At 45.1% G+C, this 22927-nt stretch overlaps 3 protein-coding genes across 4 annotated transcripts in view; 1 reads left to right on the top strand and 2 right to left on the bottom strand.

Annotated features, from left to right (window-relative positions):
• Positions 1-7527, bottom strand: part of TECPR2 (tectonin beta-propeller repeat containing 2) — a 99757-nt gene extending 92230 nt beyond the window's left edge. For both annotated transcript variants that reach the window (XM_012746356.3, XM_012746355.3), the window contains exon 1: positions 7363-7527. The gene's annotated coding sequence lies outside the window, so the exon portion shown is untranslated. The remainder of the gene's footprint in view (positions 1-7362) is intronic.
• Positions 7528-7570: 43 nt separating this feature from the next.
• Positions 7571-16919, top strand: CINP (cyclin dependent kinase 2 interacting protein). The gene is made up of 5 exons (XM_012746363.3): positions 7571-7628; positions 10398-10566; positions 12551-12677; positions 15438-15567; positions 16414-16919. Exons 1-5 carry the CDS (start codon positions 7622-7624, stop codon positions 16614-16616), a joined length of 636 nt encoding a protein of 211 aa, XP_012601817.2. The 5' UTR covers positions 7571-7621; the 3' UTR covers positions 16617-16919.
• Positions 15874-22927, bottom strand: part of ZNF839 (zinc finger protein 839) — a 34964-nt gene continuing 27910 nt past the window's right edge. The window contains exon 8 of the mRNA XM_012746367.3: positions 15874-22550. Coding sequence (XP_012601821.2) covers positions 21634-22550 — 917 coding nt within the window. The 3' untranslated portion in view covers positions 15874-21633. The remainder of the gene's footprint in view (positions 22551-22927) is intronic.

The raw sequence follows: 22927 nt of genomic DNA on the forward strand, positions 1-22927 counted from the left end.
GTCTCCTTGAACTGTGAGTTTTCTAGTTCTATATAGCTGGCTGACTGACTGACCAGTCCCCTTCTGATCAAATTCATCCAGCTCGTTGCCACCCAGCGGCCCTTGTTTGGCTGTTCCCTTCACCTAGAATGCTCCTCCTCTAGGTGTCTCTCAGCTTTTCTTCCTTTTCACCATCAGGTCCTTGCCACACGTGTATGGGTGCGCTTGCACGCGCGCACACGCACAATGTGCCATAATTTATTTATATACAATTTTCTTTTTACAATAGTTATACATGTTCACTATCAAAAATTTGTTACTAGGCCGGGCGCGGTGACTCATGCCTGTAATCCTAGCTCTCTGGGAGGCCGAGGCGGGTGGATCGTTTGAGTTCAAGAGTTTGAAACCAACCTGAGCAAGAGTGAGACCCTGTCTCTACTATAAATAGAAAGAAATTAATTGGCCAACTAAAAAATATATAGAAAAAATTAGCCGGGCATGGTGGCGCATGCCTGTAGTCCCAGCTACTCGGGAGGCTGAGGCAGTAGGATCGCTTAAGCCCAGTAGTTTGAGGTTGCTGTGAGCTAGGCTGATGCCACGGCACTCACTCTAGCCTGGGCAACAAAGTGAGACTCTGTCTCAAAAAAAAAAAAAAAAAAAAAAATTGTTACTAGAGAAAGGTACAAAGAAGTAAATAGAAGTCATTCACAATCCCATCACAGAGACATACTATATATATAGATAGCTATAAATATATGTGTGTACACACAGACACAGTTTTTCACTTAATAAATCTCATTTTCCATGTTACTAAATATTCTCCTAGGATGTGATTTTTAGTGACCATACAGAAAAACTGCAGAGAACCCACATATAAACCCAAATGTTCCAATTTTACTATCATAAAGAACAGAACATATCCAAACATATTTTTGCAGTATATTTCAAGAGGTGAAAATATTGAATTAAAAAAAAATGTACTCCCAAATTGCCCTCCAGAATGGTCATGTCAATTTATGCCTCACACATGTTTTTCCAAAGGATGTCCAGGAGCCAGTAAGTCACAGCGCCCAGATGAGTCAGGAAAGCCAAGTTTGGGGCCAGGCACAGGAGTCCACAGCAGACTCACAAGATGCATGCTCCCTCCCTATCTAGGGACCCCTGTGCTGTTAGCTCACACCACACTTGCTGCCCCTCACTCGATATTCTGCTGGAAGGACCAGGCTGATGCCAACTCCCAGCAAAATTCTATCACAGGGAGAGGGAGTGTCTAGGGACAGGTTGAAGAAGTCTAGAGCCACTGCCTTACTGTTTTCCTGTCCTAGGTTTAGGAAAAACAGTTTAGACTCAACAAACATTCCTGCTAAGACTTTTTTGTTCCCTCTCCTTACCCAATTTTCACATAAGCCCACATGCTCCACCTCAGACTACCCCAGGTCTCAGGCCCATTGCCATAAAAGTTACCTTCTTTTTGCTGAGGAGAAGCAGCATAGTGGAGCGGTCAATGACACCGAGTAAAAAAAAACATGGGTTCAAATCCCAATGCTATCCTAAAACTACCTGTGGGGAGACACTGAGAAGATGATGTAACCTCTCTAGATCTCCATTTACCCATCTGAAATGAGTTTAGTAAAACCTACAACATGGATGTATGACACAGAGTAGTAGATGAACAATGTTTAAAAACATTTAGCTTTATATCTTTGTATCTTCTACCCAGCTGCTTGGGCCACGCTGTCTCAGCGAGAAGAGGGTCATTGTCCCCAATTCCTCTTTCTTTCCTCTCCACATCCCTGACTCTCCATTCAATTACCAAGCCTGTCCATGTTCCTCCCTGATACATCCTGCACACATCCCATTGCCCATCCCCTAGCTCAGGCCACCATGACCTCTCACCTGGAGCTCTCCCTGGTGCCAGCTCATCTGCCTGCCTCCCACTCCCCTCTCGCCCACTTGGTAAACAGGGATTTTCCTGGTGTGCAAAGCTGACCTTGTCACAGCCTTGCTTAACACCCTCCAGTGGTCCCCATCCTTCTCGGGCTAAAGCCCGAGTGTCACTGCCTTACAAGAACCTTGCTGATCTGGCCTCTGCTGGGCCCTGTCACCCTAGGACCTCTAACTGGACCTCCAGCCACAATCAACTGCCTCTAATTACAACATGCCTCGGCCTCTCACCTCCTGGGCTTCACACTACTCCCCTCCCCGTCTCCAGAAGGTGCTCTCTTATCTGCTTACCCTGATGAGATCTCCTTGGAAGCAAGTGGAAGTACTAAGCATTTCACAAATAAATGTCAGCTAATGTTACTTCCGCCTTTAAAAATCTTTTTCCTCAAAGTAGCTCTGTCAAATTATGAGATTTATCTTCCAAAAATTCATCCACGTGATATGCTGGCAGGTGCATCATCTCTGTACAGGAAAGACTTCGATACTGCAGTCTGGCTAGAAGGGAATCGGGGGACTTGCCTCAAAAGTGCGTTTGCAAAGCAGGCAATCTATTCTGGCTTACCTTGTATGTTTATTTCTGGCGGTTTACAAGGTTTTGTTTTGTTTTTTCAGACAGAGTCTCTCTCGCTTTGTTGCCCAGGCTAGAGTGCCGTGGCGTTAGCCTAGCTCACAGCAACTTCAAACTCCAGGGCTCAAGCGATCCTTCTGCCTCAGCCTCCTAAGTAGCTGGGACTACAGGCATGCGCCACCATGCCCGGCTAATTTTTTTAATATATATTTTTAGTTGTCCAGCTAATTTTTTCTATTTTTAGTAGAGATGGGGGTCTCACTCTTGCTCAGGCTGGTCTCGAACTTCTGAGCTCAAATGATCTGCCTGCCTTGGCCTCCCAGAGTGCTAAGATTATAGGCATGAGCCACCACGCCCAGCTGAGACCCAATCTCTTTAAAAATAAATAAATAAATAAAGACAATTTAAAAATGGACTAGGATCTAAAAGATATTTCTTCAAGGAAGATACACAATGGCCAATAAGTACATGAAGAAATACTCAGTATCATTAAGCATCAGGGAAATGCAAATCAAAACCACAATGAAATACTGTTTCACACCTAGTAGGATGGCTATATTTTAAAAAAACCCCACAGATAACAAGTGTTAGCAAGGGTGTGGAGAAAACTGGATGCATTGCTGGTGGAAAATAAAAAGGTACAGCCACTGTGGAAATCAGGCTGGCAGCTCCTCAAAAGGTCATAGAGTTACCATATGACCCAGAAATTCTACTCCTAGGTATATTATACCCAATAGAAATGACTACCTATGTCTACACAAAAACTTATACACAAATGTTCATAATATCACTGTTTATAATAGTCAAAAAGTAAAAACCACCCAACTGTCTGTCAAGTGATGAACAGACAAACAAAACATGGTCTACCACACAATGGGATACTGTTTAGCAATAAAAAGGAGCGAAGTGCTAATTCATGCTATGACATAGATGAACCTTGAACACACTACCAAGTGAAAGCAACCAGACACCAAAGACAACATATTACATGATTCCATTTATAGGAAATGTCCAGAATAGGCGCAAACCTACAGACAGAAAATAGATCAGCAGTTGTCTAGGGCCAGGAAATGAAGTGGGTAGGGGTTGATTGCTAAAGGGCACAGGGTTCCCTTTTAGAGGAAAAAAGTGATGAAAAAGTTCTGAAATTGACTGTAGTGATGGTTGCGTAACTGTGAGTATACTCAAAACTACTGACCTGTATATTTTAAATAGGTAAACTGTATGGTATGTGAATTATATCTCAATAAAGCTGTTACCAAAAATAAAAAGAATCAGCTCTTTCAAAGAGAAATCAGACCATACCACCCACTATGCTCAAAATTCCCCACTGTTCCCCTATGCTAAAAACCAAATGCCTTCTGTGTGTGGCCCACAAGGCCCCATGTAGTCTAAACTCTTCCCAACTCCCTTTCGAATTTCTACCCCTCTGTACTTGTCCTCCAAGCTCGAGCTCCACTGGTCCACTCTTTCCCCTTCAGGTTTCAATTGACTAGTCCCCTCTACTCAGAAGGATCTTCTCATACCTGGCTTCTTCTCAACCCTGGAGGCTCAGCTTAAATGTTACCAGCATAGAAAGGCCTTCCCTGACCAGATCACATAAGTCCAAGAGTCCCCTCTTCCCTCTAGCATGTGTCCTTCATAATCCTCATCACAGTCTCTAATTACTCTATTTGCTAAACAGTTTAACAGTCATCTCTCCATGAGAATGTAAGCAACACAAATCGCCTCTTGCTTACCAAAGTAACTCCTAGTACCTAATGATATGTTTGGCAGAGTAGATGCTCAGTAAAAATTTGTTAACTTTAGGTCTTAGCACAAAAGAATATTCTCAATCCAATATTTAAAATCGATAATGCTTCCTCGGTCATGAACTTTCAGTTAAAAATACAAAACACTACTCTACGACATTCTTCTTGACATTTTTCTTGAAGTCCTTATGCTTCCTCCCCCCATTAGTCCCACCAATCCCATAAACCTGGAAGGTGGCAGCTAGGCTTAATAGGTGAATTATTGACTGATAAAACTCAACTGCCATCTCGATGGACAGTTTTTGGAATCTGGAGCTAGGACTAACACAGTTTAAATCACCCACTTAGTGGTACAATAATCATGTTACCAGAGTGCTCCAAAAACACTAACGGTTTAAGGATTCTTTCCAAAATCTCTAGGAAGTATCAATCAGTATCCTTATTGTACAATCTATTTTTAAAGTCTGGCTACAACATCTATTAATTCTTTTATGTTTCAAATTCTTGTGGCAGAACATAATGAGGTTGAGGCAGTCATTTATCTTCCAGATGAAATTCTGTCACTTCCCTGTTCCCATCCCCACTGGCTAGCCAGTGCTCAAAAGCTAAAGTCTAATACATGCATGGAAACTGGACATTTGCACAAAGTGGTCTATATCTAACTTCATCTCGGGCCACTCTTCCATCCACACACTCTGCTCCAGTCAATGAGCTTTCGGACACAGTCCCTGAACACACTATGACCTGTATGTTTTTGCAGAGTAAAGTCCCTTTCCACTCTTCCATGTCCCCCAGACATACCCTGTAAGAACTAGTTCTCCACCAGGAAGCCTTCGGATTCCCTCAGACACTTGGCTGGCCCTTCTCTGCTTGCACAGAACCCCACGAGGGCAGTCATCACACAGCACCACCATTATTGTTTTCTGGCTCCTTCAGTGGACTCTCTCTAGTCTTTGCCTATGTCCTTCTAGTCTATAAACTTCATGGTGCTTCAGAAGACCAATCAATAAAGAGTACAATCAATGCTCAACAAATGTTTGTTGAATTAATCTCTCTCGAAACACTGTGCCAGATGTCCCCAAGTATGACAGCCCTAAATATAAGAAAGTGGCAAAAATCCACTGGAAATCTTATGTCCATGTCCAAAGAATACATTCATTTTAAACTGAACATGCTGTTTGAACAACAGCTCACTTCTACCTCAGCAATTCACAAAGCTATCAAATACCCCCTCCTGGCTCTACCAATCTTTCCATGCTTGATGCCAAAGCATTTCGTTATAACTGTTTCCTGATCTATTCCTCATCTTTCCACGTTCAATCAACTACTCTGACTGATGCTTGTTTCCTTCCTTTTCCCCCACTAAGTTCTACTAGCCATTTTGTTTAAATTACCTAAGAGGCTAATATGAAATAAGCTCCTCTTTAAACTTGAAGTGTAACTTTTCTAAAGAAAAAAAAAAAAGGAAAAAATCCAATAGGAGCTAGTCTTCTATTGAAAAAGACAATATATCCAAATCTTTTATGCTTTGAAAAAGAAAAAAAGAAAAAGACAATATGGCCACAAAACAACTTAAACCTAACAAAAGCTACTCACTGGTCACTCCAGAAGAGGACTATCCTTATTCCATCTTCCCCACCACTGGTTTCCAAGTCAGTTTTGAAAACTTAAGTATCCTCTACACCTGCACTTGGTTCTCAGTTTGAAAGTTCAAAGGCCAGACTATTAGCTCCCTGAGGGCAGCAGCTGGGTCTGTCTGGCCCACCGCAGCATCCCTAGAGCCTGGTGCAGTGGCTGGCACCCTATGGACCCTAAATAACTACCTGCTGAATGAACAAACATAGGATGTAAGTCAGGTTACCAAAAACAGCAAGGTCAAAGGCTTATTAAGGCAAATTAGAGTGTGAGAAAGTACAAAAAGTCTTGCAGCTTAAAAGACCAGGAGTCACTGGTGACCATAAGATGCTACAGTGGCTTCATTCCCAGATTCTTTCGTGCCTGAGATCTGGGTTTGGGGATTTCCCAGAATTTCCTTCCTTAAAGTATACAAGACCTTGGCTACCAGGAGGTAGTCAGCCCCAGCTGCAATGGATCACTCTAGTAGATGAGAAAAGGGTGCACCCAGCCTGGTACCCCCACATTCTATCAAGGAATGGAACAGAAGCAACAGAATAAAATTCTTGAATCCCATTGAGAGAGGAAGAACAAACAGCAGGGAAGAGAAATGGAAGTAAAGAAGGAAAACTAACGAGAAGTTAGAGACATGTAAGAAGGGACTAGAGAGGAATGAGAACGGACAGGCTAGCACAGATGTCGGTGACAATCGTAGGGGCTATCATGTATTGAACTGTGCCGCGTGCCCGGCACCGTGCTTAACTTTACATGCACTGACCCATTTAATCCTCCCACGAAGCCAGAGGTAGAAACTATCATCATCTCCATTTCACTGGTGAGGAAAGAAGCCTGGTGAGGTGGTGGCCCTTGCCTCGCACACACAGCTGTGCAGGGGCAGCGCTGAGACCCGACCCGGGGTCTGACTCCAGGGCATCCCATTCTTCAACCCTCTCTACCTACTCCGCCTCCCAGGCACTACAATAGGGTCGCGAGGGGAGTCACTCACTTATTCGTTTGACAAGTACCCACTGAACACCTACTGGGTAAGTCAAGGCCTGCTGTCAGGAGCTGGGGGGCAGACGTAGGGACAGGGGCTGAGAGGGTCGGGGCACAGAACGTCGCTCTCAAAACGAAGGGGCCTGAAGCCACGGGCCGGCGGCAGAAGGGACGCCAGGGTGGGGCGGACGGGGAGGAGCCGGGGCGCGCGAGGCGGCGGCCCCAAGGATGGTGTGGGAAGACCCAGCGAAGCCGGGAGCAGAGGGCGATAACCGCTCCGCTCTGCGGGCGGCCGGCTTCTGCCAGGCGTTTCCCTGCAGGGCATCTGGTCTCCGCCACTCCGCGCGGGCGCCACGGCAGGCGGGGGAATGGGGCGAGACGGGCAGTGCAGACCCTGAGGGGCTGAGGCGAGGGAAGGGCGGCCAGAGGGAGGAGTGAGCGGCGGCTGGGAGGCCGAGGGAGGGGCGCGGGGTCGCGCGTCGGGGCCGCCCGCCGCGTCGCTGGACTCACCTCCCGCGACAGCCCCTCCGGACTCGTCGGCCCCGCGGGGCCGGAGGAGGCGGGGATGGACTCTGGCCCGCGGGGGCTGCCGGGAGCCCGTTCCCTGGGCAACGGGGCCGGCACCGGAGCGCCGCAGCTGGCTCCGCCGGGGGCTAGAGCGGCAGAGCCACAAGTGGCAGCGGGCGGGGCGCGCGGAAGTTGCGTTATCGCGCTTCCGGCGTGGGTGGGCGGGGCTTCGGGTCTCCTTCCACGGATCTCTGCGGGCCGCATGGAAGGTACGTGAGAAGGGTGGGTTTCTCGGGTAGGGGAGGCTATGAGCTTTACGGCTTGGGCCACAGGCTGGGTGAGAAGCCCGGGAGCCCTCCGGAGTAAATGGGGGTCTGTGCCTGTCAAAGGCTTTGCTGCAGTCAGCTCGGGGGAAAGTTTTGCTAAGCCTCAGTTTTTTCACGTGGAGTGACAAATGAACACGATAATGTAGGCAAAGGAGTGTCAGCTGATCCGACACCCAAGTTGTAATTGTCACTGTAAATTAGCATTAACGGAACTCATGGGTGCCAGGCCTTGCATGACCAGCTCCTCCACCCTTCCCTGAACCCCCCTCAACCGGAATTACTTGGCCACAGACCATTCAGCTTGTAACGAAAGCTAGTATTCAGGGAGTGCTCACTGTGTGCCAAGTAGTGTTCTGAGTACGTGGATTAGCCCATTTAAGCCTCATAGCGATCCCATGACGTAATATATGTCAACCCTATTGTGCAGATGGAGAAGCCGGAGTTCGGAGGGATGAGTAACTTTGCCACTGTACTATACCTCACTGTACCCTGTCCTGTGGCTCTCTTTACTGGTCTCTCTTTCCCTACTGATCTGTAAGTTTCTTGAAGTCAGAGCTATGTGTTTGGTTTCTACATATGTGCCAAGTATGAAGTAGACTGACCATGAATCCGATCCTACCCTTAGTAACCCCTATTGGGGGAGAGAAACCCTAAGACAATTATAGAACAGGTAACAAGAGCTGTTCCTCCATTTAACACATTTTACTGAGCACCTCGTATGTGCTGAGAGTCCGAAAAGAAATAAGAAATAGTCCCTACCCTGGTTGAACTTACAGTCTAGCAGGGAATGTAGATATTAAACAAGCAAATACAGTACACTGTTGAGTGTCATAATAGCAGAATTTTAGGATGTTCCAGATATCTAGTCTATCGAGTACTAACCCAAACTGGGGGATCCAGGAAGACTTCTTTGCAGAAGTGACTTTCTAAAAACCTAAATTAGATCATGTCACTGCCCTACTCAAAGCCTATTGCGTGCTCTCCATTGTACTTAGAATAAAGTTCAAACTTCTTATCTTGGCCTGTAAGGTTCTAGTTTTCTGATCATCTGGTCACCCATTACTCCCTCCATCATTTCATTCTAGCTACACTAGGTTTTTTTCTATTTTTTGAACTCACCAAGCTCATTCTCATGTTAGATCCCATGTTGCTGACTCTCCTTTCCTTTTTCTGGCTTCTCATCATTCAGGTCTCAACCTAAATAACACCTTCTCAGAGGGTCATGCTAACACAGGCCCCATTTCATTTTCCTCATATATGAGCTAATTGTGGTCATTTAATTGTTAATTATCTGCTTTCCCTTTGGAAAATAAGTTCCATGAAAATGGTTCTGGTCTGTCTCATTCAGTCACTTCATTCCCCTATGCCTGGCATATTGTAGGCAGTAAGCAAATAGTTGTTTAAGTAAACAATGAATGAAAAATCAATATGATATGTTAAAGTGGAGCCCTTAAGAATACTAGGAGTTAACCAGGTGCATGGGGCCACATGCCTATAGGAAAAACATTCCAAGTCAAAGTCAGAACTTTACAGAGCCAGTGCTGAGGCATAGAAAACAAATGGGAGAGGAGGAAGCTGTAAGAGTGATGGGCAGAACTTAGGTAGTAGAGGACCTTGGGATAACAGGTAAAATACTGGATGCCTGCCATGTGCCAGGCCCTCACAGCTTCATATGTGTTATCCAATTTCAACAACCTTATGAAGTAGATACTATTAACATTTTTATTCCCATTTTACAGATGAGAATGTTGAGGCTCCAAGAGGTTCACTAACTTGCCCAAGATCTCACAGCTGGTAGAGCTGTTATTCAGAACCAGGCACTGTGGTCTTCACAGTCTGGAGCCCAAACGATACAGCTGTTGTGTGTTCTGGATTCCTCAAGGGGACTTTATCCTGTGGGCCATGAGAAGCCCATGTAGAGTGCTAAGTAGAGAAGAAAAAATATACCAGAAGACTGGGGGAGAACAAACAACCTGAGTTGACTCATGGTGGTCTGGGTTGCTTCCCATGGGCAGTGGGATCTGGATGAATCTTGGAGCATGGGCAGCATCAGCCTGAGGAAGGAAGGAAAGGGAACTGCATCTGCAAGACCTTCAGCAACTCAGCTTTCAAAGAGCTGCCAGTAGTTCACTTTAACTGGAGATTGAGGAGGGGCTCTTGGGGTGGGTTGAGAATGGACAACCAGGAGTCTGGACTTCCTCCTGAGTTCCAATCAGGGCAGTGGCAGCATCATGATCATGTCTACATCTCTGTCTTGGTGTCTTGGAATGACAACCACTCATGAGTTACAGAGCTCTGAACAAATTTAAGGTATCAAAATGCCTGAGACTGATGGTGGGATTACTAAGGAGTCAGGGCTAGATTATGCTGTAGGAAAGGGAATAGAAGCCATTGAAGAGTTTTAGCAGAAAGTCACAACTTTACCTTATTTATAATCTTTTTAAGGAATCAAACTGCTTAAGGTATAAACTTTGTGGCCCCATTAAGTTGAAAAAGTATGCAATTTTATCTGGTGAATCTTAAAATGTAAAAAAAAATTCTTTTTTGTCTTATTCCAGGACCTTTCACATTCATTAAGACTTCTGAGTCTCTATAACATTTATTTGTCCCATTGACATAGCATTTCAGATAACTTTACTATGGAAAGTTATAACGTTTGCCTTCCAACTATGATTATTTCATAATAATTATGTTTCTTTTACTCCCTACCAGCAAAGACTCTTGGAATTGCAACACCCAGAAAACCTGTCTTATCTATCAGCGCAAGAAAAATTAAGGACAATGCAGCCGATTGGCATAATTTAATCTTGAAATGGGAAACCCTCAATGATTCAGGTTTTACCACTGCAAATAATATTGCCAACCTGAAAATTAGTTTACTGTAAGTACCTATAGGTTCTTCATGCTCTGAGTTTTCACTGTCAATGATTGGGCAGAAATTTCAGGGGAGTCTTTTAGTATGGGAATTTATTGACATGAATAAATTAAAAAATAAAACATTAAGCAAAAAAAGCAAATGGTAAAATGACACATACAAGTATGAACTGTATATGTACATTTTAAATACAAAATTATATTACATATTGGTCATGTTTATATCTATATATAAAATTATAAAAATAGATTGGAAGGATACAGGCTCAATCCATGATACTGGTATTTTTTAGGAAGAATGGGTATTGCAGTGCAAGGCAAATGGGACTTCACTTTTATGCTGCTGCATTTTATTTCTTAAAAAAAGACAAAGGGGCCGGGCGCGGTGGCTCACGCCTGTAATCCTAGCTCTTGGGAGGCCGAGGCGGGCGGATTGCTCAAGGTCAGGAGTTCAAAACCAGCCTGAGCAAGAGCGAGACCCCGTCTCTACTATAAATAGAAAGAAATTAATTGGCCAACTGATATATATATAAAAAAAAATTAGCCGGGCATGGTGGCTCATGCCTGTAGTCCCAGCTACTGGGGAGGCTGAGGCAGCAGGATTGCTTGAGCCCAGGAGTTTGAGGTTGCTGTGAGCTAGGCTGACGCCACGGCACTCACTCTAGCCTGGGCAACAAAGTGAGACTCTGTCTCAAAAAAAAAAAAAAAAAAAGACAAAGGAATTATGAAAGAACCTTTAGAATTAAATTCAGCCATGCTGCATCCTTGGCATAGAGCATACTGCTGAGTGTACAAAGATAAATAAGCATGACCTCTTCCTCAAAGAGCTCACAATCTAGGGTTATGTTTTTTAAACTAAAGGCTATGACCTGTGGGGCATGAAATTTACCTAGTGGGCCCACAATCAACATAGAAGGGAAAAAATGAAACATGGAAATAGAATAGAAAATATTGAAGAACATCTTACGTAGTGAGGATAAGAATGGTGTCATAGAACTTCCTGAGCAGGATACCACCAGGAAAAGGCAGCAGAAGCCAAAAGTACATGTGATGTGTTTGAGGGAATTTCACAGGAGAGCAAGTTGAAGAGAGTCAGGAGACAGGGCCAGGGAGTGAAGACTCAGGCCTGCAGAATAACTTTGAGAAATTAAATATATATATGGGGGAGTACAAAGACTAGTAAAGCCAATCCGCCAATTGGAATTGGCAGAAATGTGTGTATCCTTCAGCTTGCCTTTGATTTTTCACAATGTGAACACACCCAAGTAACCAACCGCTCTCTGGATCAGGAAATGGAATGTTGCTCCGACAGCCCTACTCATTTCCCCTCCTAGTCACTTTTCCCCTCAAGAAATGCAGCATTGCCTCAGGAGCTCCAGTACGCCCCTGGTTCTTACTGCCTTCTCCTGGTAGATGGCCACTATTCTGATTTTTTTTTTTTTATTATTTTGGAGAGTTTTGTTTTTGTTTTTTGAGATGGGGTCTTACTCTGTTGCCCGGGCTAGAGTGTACTGGCGTCATCATAGCTCACTGCAACCTCAAACTCCTGGGCTGAAGCGATCCTCCTGCCTCAGCCTTCTAAGCAGCTGGGACTACAGGTGCTTGTCACCACGCCTGGCTAATTTTTCTACTTTTTGTAGAGACCAGGTCTCTCTCTGTTGCCCAGGCTTGTCTTAAACTCCTGGCCTCAAGCAATCCTCCCACCCCAGCCTCCCAAAGTTCTGGGATTACAGGTGTGAGCTACCACACTCAGTCTCATATGTCTAAATTTAATGGACTTATTCTAGTGCAAAATTGAGTGACTAACGGACATAGTCATTGTGCACATAAATAATAATTAAATTTGTATTATAATGACGTAAAACAACATGCTTATATGAAATGTCTGGCATAATTATGTGGATGTTCAGTTTTCTAGAATGTATTATAAGAAAATGAGGCAAGCTTAAAGAGTATATTTAGTACCCATTGTTTTCTGTTTTGTCCATGAGTAAGGACAAGGAACAATTAGAGAGCAGCAGCCCAGCTGACAATGAAAATGAAGAAAAGATGTATCCAGAATACAGTGAAGAACTGGAGATGCTGTGTGAGGAGTTGCAGGCCACCTTGGCCAGTCTGGTGAGAGCTAAAGACCACCTGAGGTCCACGGCACTGACTCTGATGGATGCTCTTTGGGGTTTGCTTGACCGTTAGCCCCATCTGACACTGTTGGCGGCGATTCCTTCCTTCTCCTCAGCTTCCTCTGATGGTCTTGTCCTCTACTTACCCCACAAGTATTGATGTCCTCCATGCAGTCCTAGACACTCACTCTTCCTGTCCTTTGCCGTGTCCGGGGCACTTTTACCCATTGCCAGGGCTCCACACAGTAAACGCTGTGGGCTTTGTGGGCTAGGCAGTCTGTGTTGTGAGTGCTCGGCCCCGCCGTTAGGGCTAAAGCAGCCATAGGTCAGACAGAAGAGAATGCATGTGGTATGCTCCAGTAAAACCTTAGTTATGGACACTGAAATTTGAATTTTATATGATTTTCATGTGTCACAAAATATTATTGTACTTTTGATTTTTTTCAACCATTTAAAAATGTAATAACTATTCTTAGCTCAAAGGCCATAAAAATATAGGCCATGGGCCAGATTTGGGCCATGGGCTGTAGTTTGCCTACCCCAATACAGCACATAAGAGACTGAAATGTTTGGGTTTTTGGTTTTTTTCTTGAGACAGTGTCTTGCTCTGTTACTCTGGCTGCAGTGCAGTGGTGTGAGCATAGCTCACTATAGCCTCTAACTCTTAGGCTCAAGTGATTCTCCCACCTCAGCCTCCTGAGTAGCTGGGACTACAGGTACACACCACTACGTCCAACTGATTTTTTAATTTTTTGTAGAGGTGGGGTCTTGCTCATGCTCAGGTTGTTCTCAAATTCCTGGTCTCAAGCAGTTCTCCAGCCTCAGCCTCCCAGAGTGCTAGAATTATAGGCATGAGCCACTGGACCTGGCCATGAATGTTTATTTTATACCTTGGGTTATAATTCAGTAGTACTTTATTTTGTTGTTTAAATTGTTCCCACTTGGCCATTGAGAGATCTGTTGGCTCCTATGTCCTTTTGACATAGTCTCTTCACTGTGCGGTTTTGGTTTTTTTGTTTTTGAACACTTCCTTACTTTATGGCTTTAAACGATGCTTCATGCTCATCTTGTGTGTTTCCTGCCTCAGTCCGAGAATCAGCCATTTCTCCAGGGAGCCCTGGTTCCTTTTATTGGAAAATCCCATTAGATAGCAGGACCTGTGTGCTAGCTGTCAGCTTAGAAGTTCTCTGCCCCAGGGAATGTATTCTGTTTTAAAGTGGTTTGGAAATAAGTTCTCATTCTATGTTCAATCCCAAAGTTGATGTTGTAAGGACACTATTTTTCCTATTTTCCTTCAGCCTTTAGAGAGAATGGTTTTTAGACTTGACGTTAAGTATCTTTCATAAATTTGATCTTACTGAGGGGTCTGACGCACCCTTTTCCCCTAAACTGGACTAACGTTTCACAGTGTGGGCTGTGTGAGCTGTGGGAGGAGACTACGATACTGAAATGGCAGTGCAGGCTGCTGTTCATACATTTGCAGTTCAGGGCTTCACACGTGTACAGAACTCTTATCTCCTTATTAATGGCTGAGCTACAGAATTGAGCATGGCATCTCTAGCCTAGGGTCCAGTCTCCAGAATTTTCCTTGCTCTTCTGATCTTTACAAGCTTTTCTTAAAATTAGGTGGCAATAGGGAGCTGCTGCGAGATTCAGAGGGGAGAGCAAAAGGCATGGTATCAAGTTCTGGCCTCATCCTTCCTAGCTTAACCTTGAGCAGTTTTCCCAGCCTCAAAGCGGAAATGATGAGTCCTCCCTCTGGGGTTGGGCCAAGTGAAATATCAAACCTAAAAAGATTCGGGAAAGGAGTGTAGTCCTTTAAAAATTAATGTTAACTAAATTTAGTGCCACTTCAGCTGTAATCAGAGGGTAGTTGAAAAGACCCATGTAAGGAATGAAGATCTCAACAATCTACAGATCTTTTCTTATTGCCCCCCATGTACATAAAATCAACTGTACTTAGGAGTTAGAAATTTGGTCTTAGGAGACCTATGCTACTTAAATCTGAAATCCTGGTTACTTCACCCATTTATTTAACACATCCTTATATAACTCCAAGGATGATGCACTTCGTAAATACTAACTCACTGTGTCTGTCACCGTCCTGTGAAAGCAAGCACTTTGTTTGACCCATTCTCTGCTGCCTCATGTGTACACTGGGGAGGGGGTTAGCATCTCCTGCAAGGGATGGTTTGAGGGCTTAGGATGGAGGCTGGCGTGTGCTAAGGCCCTGTCAACGTTAGGCTCTCATTGTTCCCTTCCTGCATAGAGTGTCTTAGGCTGCTCTTCATTATTATTAATATTGTTTTATAAATAAGGAAACCAAGGCTTGAGGAGGTTTCTGTAAAATCAAAGATAGTTACTAAAAGAGAGTCAGAAATGAGCTTACTTAATGCCTTTTCTACTACCTTTCACTCAGTAAAAGCAGCAAGAGCTTGCCCTGGGATTCCTCCAGGTCTTTGGGGCTAAAACAGGAGTGCCACTTATACATCTCAGTGAAGTGGGACTCAGCAAGCTTTCTCTTCCAGGACTGAAAATCCAGCGTTTATTACCAAAGTAACCTGGATTAATGAGATCATGGCAACTGTCCGCCTCCATCTCTCTAGGGATTTGTTCTGCATGGAGTTAGCAGTGTTTAGTTGCTGGAGTTTTAGTCCCAACAGACTTACATTTCTCAGCTTTGAAATCTTACAGTTATTGAATCTGAGACTGAAGATTTCCAATAATATTTTAATATTCTAAATTAATATCTTTTCAGACCAAAATACAGGTGAAAATGGAAAAGCTGTCTTCAACTACCAAGGGAATTTGTGAACTAGAAAATTACCATCATGGGGAGGAGAGTAAACGGCCCCCTCTGTTTCACACGTGGCCCACAACTCATTTCTGTAAGTAGTTCTTTCTCAGGGTAGAGGTTACAAGAGCGTTTAGTATCATCTAGATCTTGTACTTTCAGAAGCTGACAAGGCTTTGAAATTCAATGCAGAAGTATCCATTGGGATGAAGAGAGGCGGGGACATCTTAAAATAAACATTTCTTCTTGGCTTTAATTACCTAATCATCAGCAGAGAACATTAAACATAATTAGAGACCCAGGAAGTGAGTTCCCATTATTAGCCACCTAAAACCTATGCGTAGAATGAATTCCACTCTGATGGAGGCAGAAATCTATAATTTTTATTTTGGAAGAAAGGTTTTCTTTGTTGTTGCTTTTTTTTTTTTTTTGCTTTGTTTTAATTAAAAAATAAATTGAGGTCACTGAAGTCAACCTCATGGAAGACGACTCCTGGGAAAAATGAAACTCATTACTTAAATAAGCTCCATGAGATACTTCTTAAAGGATTACTTTTAGCTTTATTGGTTCAAAGAAAGGCTAAGCTGTTTGATGTTGATTTGAGACTTCACTTTTTAAATAAGGGAGAAAAGGGAAAAATCATCTAATGGAATGTGTTTATGAAGCATTGTCAGTCTGAAGCGAATCTCCTACTTACAATCACCGCAAGTCACTTAAGAGTTAAGTGTAAAAGGTTACATCTACTTTTTAATTTCATCCTACTTACCATGTTATCTCACTGTACTCATCTGCACCAGCTAGAGTGATAAACACTCATCTCATCCTTCTTTATCTCGGTCCTATTGCTGATTCTAGTTTTTAATGAGGAGCTTTTAAAATTGTGGTTCATCCCGAGTACTTTCTTGAATTAGCACGAAGGGCAAATGAATGTCTGTTCCAGATGAGGTTTCCCGCAAGCTCTCTGACATGTACGGGAAGGAGCTGCTCCTCAAGCGCACGGTGGCTGAAGAGCTTGCACACTGCTCGGACCACGACCTCACCCTGAGCTACTTGTCCATGTGGCTGCACCAGCCCTACGTGGACAGTGACAGCAAGCTGCACCTGGAGAGCATGCTGCTCGAAACGGGGCACCGAGCACTGTGACCTCCTAGAGCAGCTTTGTTGGGAGCTTGGCCTCCATGCTTGGGCCACTGGCTTCTTCCACAGCTGCGCAGATGCATGGTTTCCGGTGTGGGGCCCAGTGCTGCACCCCGGGATCGGACAACCCCCGGCTGTGTCAGGGCCTTCCAGGCTGGAGCATGTCCCCGGCTCCGTGGCTTCTCCAGGTATGTTCACGACATTGCAGCCTCCACCTGGCGCCACCTGCCAGTCAGCCTCGCCTGCACCTGCGGTGAATCTGTCCCGCATGAGTGCTTCTGAGTGAAATAAATGAGTTTCTGGACAGAATGATTTAGTGATCTGGTCTCTGTAAATTAGGTGTACTTTATGCATTACGTGTGTGTAGGAAATCCCTGGTTTGATAATTTCACTTCATACTGTCCATATTGTTGAAATGTTTATGAGACTGTGTTAGTTTTTGGTAATTACGACTAATGTTTATAATCCCATAGAGTTAACTAAGCAAAGTTTGGCATCATGGAAATGGAAAATATCTAAAAATAATGGCCACTGCCTGCCTACCGAGGATACCACCGGCCAGGTAAATACCTTATGCATCACTCTGACATGATTCCTCCAGTCTGGCCAGGTTTGCAGCCATTTCCATGGGAATGTATTCAGGCTAGAATAAGGAAAAGGTGGTAGTCTGAAACAGACTGAGGAGGGTGGCCAAAAACTATAGGGGAAGGGATGCTGGGGTCCCCAAAGGCCTACTTTAAACTATTATTTTCTGTTGCATTAACTGTTATATATTTTCTTCATCTGTGTTTGCCTTTTTATAATTCTCTGGACCCAAATTGTTTATATTTCATGGGACTGTGTATAGTGATACTTATTAGTTCTCTTTTTTTTTTTTGAGACAGAGTCTGACTCTATTGCCCAGGATAGAGTGCAGTGAGGTCACGATAGCTCATGGCAACCTCCAACTCCTGGGCTCACTCGATCCTCCTGCTTCAGTCTTCCGAGTAGCTGGGACTACAGGCAGGTGCCACCATGCCCAGCTGATTTTTTTTTAATTATTATTTTGTAGAGAACAGATCTCACTATGTTACCCAGGCTGGCTGGTCTCAAACTCCTAGGCTCAGGCAAATCTCCCACCTCAGCTTTCCAAAGTGCTGGGATTATAGGCATGAGCCACCATGCTCAGCCTCATTTTAGAATTTTTTTATGTCTAACTATTAAAATACTACTTACCTAAGTTTATCAAGACTATTTTAACTTTTATAGCCAGGAGGACCCCAGATACCTACTACCTCCAACTCCTGCTGTGTTCTTTTACAGATGAGAAAACAGAGGTTCCTTTTCTTCCTTAGAGAACAGAACAAAAACAATTAAAATTAAAAAAAAAAACAAAACAGAGGCCCCTACTCAGGCATGGAGTTGTCTTGAGTTATGTACTACTAAATGGCAGTCCCCAGATTTGCTTTCTTTCAGTCTACCCTGATTTACTGGTATAGCCCCCAGGCTCTATTTTCCTTATTTTTTTGCCAAGCATTTACCTACTATATATGCTCAGCCCCATGCTCAGAACTAGGGACTCAAAAACTAATGAGACATAAAATCCACTAGAGACTTTTGGACCAGGAAGGCAGACAGAGCTGTAGTACAACACATGCTATAGTGTTCAATTCTACCCTTGCTCCCCAGGAAAAGAAATCTAAGAAATTTCATGCTACGTAATAATAGGGTATAGCTGTATGAAACTGAAGTTCTAGGGTCCTAGGAATAAGTGCTTCCAAGAGAAAGAAAGAAAATACGCCAAAAACAAAAGGCTGTGTGGCAGGGATGTGTTTGGAGTGAAAGTTAGGATTTCTCACTGTGCAACTGAGGTATTGAAAGCATTTAAAGGCAACATTTCTTAGGATTTCTCTGTCTTTGCTGTATTTATTAAAATCTAACTATCACAAAGGTAGACACTTAGGTGCCTGGTAGTCTGACAGGGCATGGTCATTCTTGGCAGGAAGGGTCTTGTCCTGCTAGGGGCTCCCCTGCTTGCTGAGGAAGCAACTACTGCCAAGATGGCAGAGGCAGTTGGGTGGGACAGGACCTCCAGCGGGGCTGCTCACTGGCTGCCCACCTGGAAGATGCCTTGGCATGGGGTCCATCTGCAGTCAGTTTTATGTTTGGGAGGTGCTTAAAGAACAAATGCTCTTCTTCAGAGGAGACACTGAAGGACTTAATATCACGAGCAGGCCTTCAGGACATTTCACGTGTTCTTGACGAGGCACTCCCCGGACACCCATCAGCAAGCTGCTCAGGAGAACTAATGGGAAGGATCGATACTGCTAAGGACAAACGAGTAAAAGAGCTAAGTGCTGAACAAAAGCAATGAATCTGCTGAGCAATTTCTATCTAAAAGAAGCAATGAAGTAGTCAGACTCCTAGTTGAACATAGCAGGTGGATCACACCCTTATGTTCTTCATCTCCAGAAATCTTGCCAAATTCTTAGTAAAGGAATTAAAAGCTAGAAATCCACAAAATCGGGCCAGGAGCAGTGGCTCACACCTATAACCCTAGCACTTTAGGAGGCCAAGGCAGGAGGATCGCTTGAGGCCAGGAGTTGGAGGTTGCAGTGAGCTATAATGATGTCACTGCATTCCAGCCTGGACGACAGAGTGAGACCCTGTTTCTATATAAATAAATAAGAAACTAAACAAATGGGAAAAAAACAAAACAAAACCAAGGCAATTATTTCCAGGGGGGAGAAAAAACTCAAAGAAAGAAAATGTCACCATAGTAACACCAATAGGGCTTAGCAAAGAAGGGCATTTGTATGTCAATGTAAGCATTAGATATGGACTTAATCACAATTTGTGACCTGTCTACACTACATGTGAGGGCCAGGAGGCACCTAAGCCACATGCTCACATGTCACAACAGCCTGCCAATAACATCTGATACGACTAAAGAAAAGAGCACTATAGACGTAATTCAGAACCACGGAGGCAACAGCTATACGGGAGGAAAGTGGTTGCTTCAGCGGGGGCACGGCGGGGCGGCGGTGGCCAAGGTCGGGCCTGCTGTTGCTCAACGCAGGCCTTTGCTGTTATCTGATGTTTTATACAATGTGCATATTACTCCCCAGGTGAAAATAAAAATTTATTTTTTAAAATGTGCCTAAGAGGGCATTACATATCCACTCTGCCGTGGCCCCTTCTCTCCTGCTGGTTCAGCTCGCCCCACTCCTGTGCCGCCTGGAGGCTCTGGGGCCGCAATGCCAGAGGTGCCCAACCAGGGCTGCCTGACCAGAGCGGCCCGACCGCCGCCTTTTCCAGGGAACACAGAAGGGACTTTCCTTTCATAGACTAGGTGCCAGGTCTCAACTGCCCTCAGGTGACAACTGCCCTCATCAGCCAACCAACGGGAGTCCCTCAGGGGGTCCTTGTCCCCAGGTCTGTGCTCTAATGCCTCTTCCCTCCTGCTCCTTGTCTGAGTATTTGAAATTACAAGTACTATGTATACAAAACAAAGCTCTTCATGAGAAAAGGAAATTTCTGTTTATTCTACCACAATAAAGCCATGTCTATTAATAGAGGGTTGCGACGTGGAAGCTGTGCCATGTATCTTTATACGTACTAGGGAACTCTGCAAAGGCCAGCCTGGAAGAGAAGGCACAGGGCACCCGAGAGCAGAGCCCCGAGTCCTGCTCACTGCCACCGATCCCGTGCCTGGCACACAGCAGCACCCAGCGGGCACGTGGCCAGTCAGTGAGGACACTGCTTCAGGGCCTCCAGTGTTTCCAACTCTGCGCAGTGGAATGAGGGTAGTTTTTTTTGTTTTGTTTTTTTACTACAGTTAAATTCACTATCCATTCATAGTAGCGCATACGCAATGGTGAAATTAAGATGTTGGGATGTTCAACATAGTGTCCTATAGGTGCAAAATATATGTTTAGCAGGGCCTTGTCCAGACCACGGCTTGTGTTAGTTGCCTGACTGGGGTTATGAATGATCCGCAATGAGAAGGCTCTGCCCGTCTCCAGGATCCCAGGAGGGAACGTTTCATCAGACACCGGGCTCCCGAGAAATGGCCCTGAGTCTACGGGACACAACCACAGGCTGGCCTGATAGCGCGACTCTCATAGGCAGCTGCAGCCTGCTCATCTGCCAGCTGTTGCTGTCCTGCTGAGAAATGCGCCCTTCTGTGCCTACTGAGCCTGCCTCGAGATCAAGTGAGCGAATACAGCTGCCTCCTAGTCATGGAAAGGCTGTAGGAAATGCTGCCCCTGAGAACACAGCCCATCCCTCCACAGCAGGTGCCAGAAGGAGCACAGAACCAGGGCGCTGTGCAGCCCGAGACCCCAGCCCTGTCCCTCAACGCAGCCCTCTCGGCTTGAGGCCTCTCCTGACAGTCTCTGCCAGCTGCGAGGAGAGAACAGCTGCTCCCTTTGAATGCTCTTGTCTACGTGTGGACAAATGACCCCCCCACACTATAGCCCAGGAAAACATTCAAAAGCATAGAGACCCCAGCAAGTGACTTTAAGTCAGAGAACTGGGATTCTAACCTGAGCTCCATCTCGCTGTGCACCTCCTGTAAGTCATCCTATCATTTACACCTCACTTTCCTCATCCATGAAATGCAAATAGAAATGGATTTTTTTTCCTACATCTCAATAAAATGCTGCCCCAAATGCCTAGCTTATTTTTTTAATTGAACCCAGAAACAGCTTCTAGTATGGGCCAAGTCAGGTGGAAAAGCAGCGAATCACCCAGGAGAGCAGAGGTTGTTTTTTGGGCATAGGGAGCGGGAATACTGCAGTGTGTTCACTGCCACAGGCATCAAGAGCTTGTGGGAGTGGATGTGTCGGAGGGGTGTGTCATTAGGTCACATACCCGCTCTTGTAATGAGCTCTGTACAGAGATGTAGACAGTAGGGTAGAAAGACATTATTCTTTATAAATTAAGGTTCATTTGTATCAGTATTCACATTAGAAAAATATACATTGCTTGAAATAGACCTTCTTTGCATAAAATACATACAAATCTAGGATCTGACCCCTTTTCACTGCGAGGGCTCTGCCTCCATGGTGAGGAATGACTCCACGGTTTCTAGGGGGACTCCTTCTGGTAGGCCCATCTGCAGGGCAGGCCCCTCTGCATTGGTTACTATGACAATGTCCTCCTCCCGAGACACTATTGTACCTGGATGGGACAAGATGAGCCCATCAGAAGTCTGAATAAAAATCTGCTCCTGTCCCTGAGACAATAACTCATGGCACCCACTGGTAATTTCAAAAGCCACGGCCTCACCTATAGCAACCACACCCTCCAGTTCTCTCTGTCCAGAATGCACCTCCACCTCGCAGGGGAACCGGTTCAGGTCCCCCAAGTGGTTTCTGAGACCTCCAGGGGATAGTGATCCATCTGGGCCAGGCCGAGGCCCAGGCTCGGACACAGTCCTGTAGGTGCAGTCCACTGGCACAGTGTTCAGGGGCAGAATTTTCTCAAGCGGAGGTGCTGCAACCTCTGCGGGCAGGACGTTGCTGGGGCTGGACTCCTGGCAGTTCAGATGAGAGTCGCGCACCTCGTGGAGATTTCCTGCTTCTGCACTTCCGGACCCGCCAGGCAGCACGGACTCCCCCGCTTCAGCTGATGACAAGGTGCTGCAGACACCTGGGCCCCTGAGGCTGTCCCCGGCATCCCGGTCTGAAGAATGTTCTGGAGCACTCTCTTCAAGGAATGCTGCCACCTGTGCCTGGGTCAGACTCCTGGGCTCTCCCAACCGAGTATAAAGAACAGGTCCACCAACATCCCGACACGAGAGAGCAGGGCCCGCAGACCCACTCCTGGCTTCTAAGTCGGCAAATGCCTTAAGCTGCTGGCCCGCGTGTAGTATGCTTCTATTGCCATCAGAAACCGTCACCGTATGGCTTTCTTCAGAATGGGGAGAGACATTCCCATTTACTCGAGGGGCAAACCCTATAGCAGTTCAGAAAAATAGGTAAGCATATATGTACTGTGTTATGGCCCATTCACTATCCAAATGAACAAGCTAGTCCAAATTAGCTTTCTTGCAAAAAAGTTAAAACATAAATTCTCCTTGCTACTTGGGATTGGTAACAATTTTTGTTGTATTAGTCCCTATCATCTATTAGCAAAGACAAGAGTGCATATTAAAAATGTGTGCTAAGTGCCACTCAGCAGTGTGATTTTATACCAACGCTGGATGAATGATCAGTGGTCCTTCATCAGAGGCGATACAGGGAATCACTTGAGAGGCTTTTCAAAATAATTCTGTCCACACCCATCCCAACATCCCTACCCACAGACCGGGAATCCTGGGGCAGAGGCCCAGG

Source organism: Microcebus murinus, chromosome 6, assembly GCF_040939455.1.
Source record: "Microcebus murinus isolate Inina chromosome 6, M.murinus_Inina_mat1.0, whole genome shotgun sequence".
NCBI lineage: Eukaryota > Metazoa > Chordata > Mammalia > Primates > Cheirogaleidae > Microcebus > Microcebus murinus.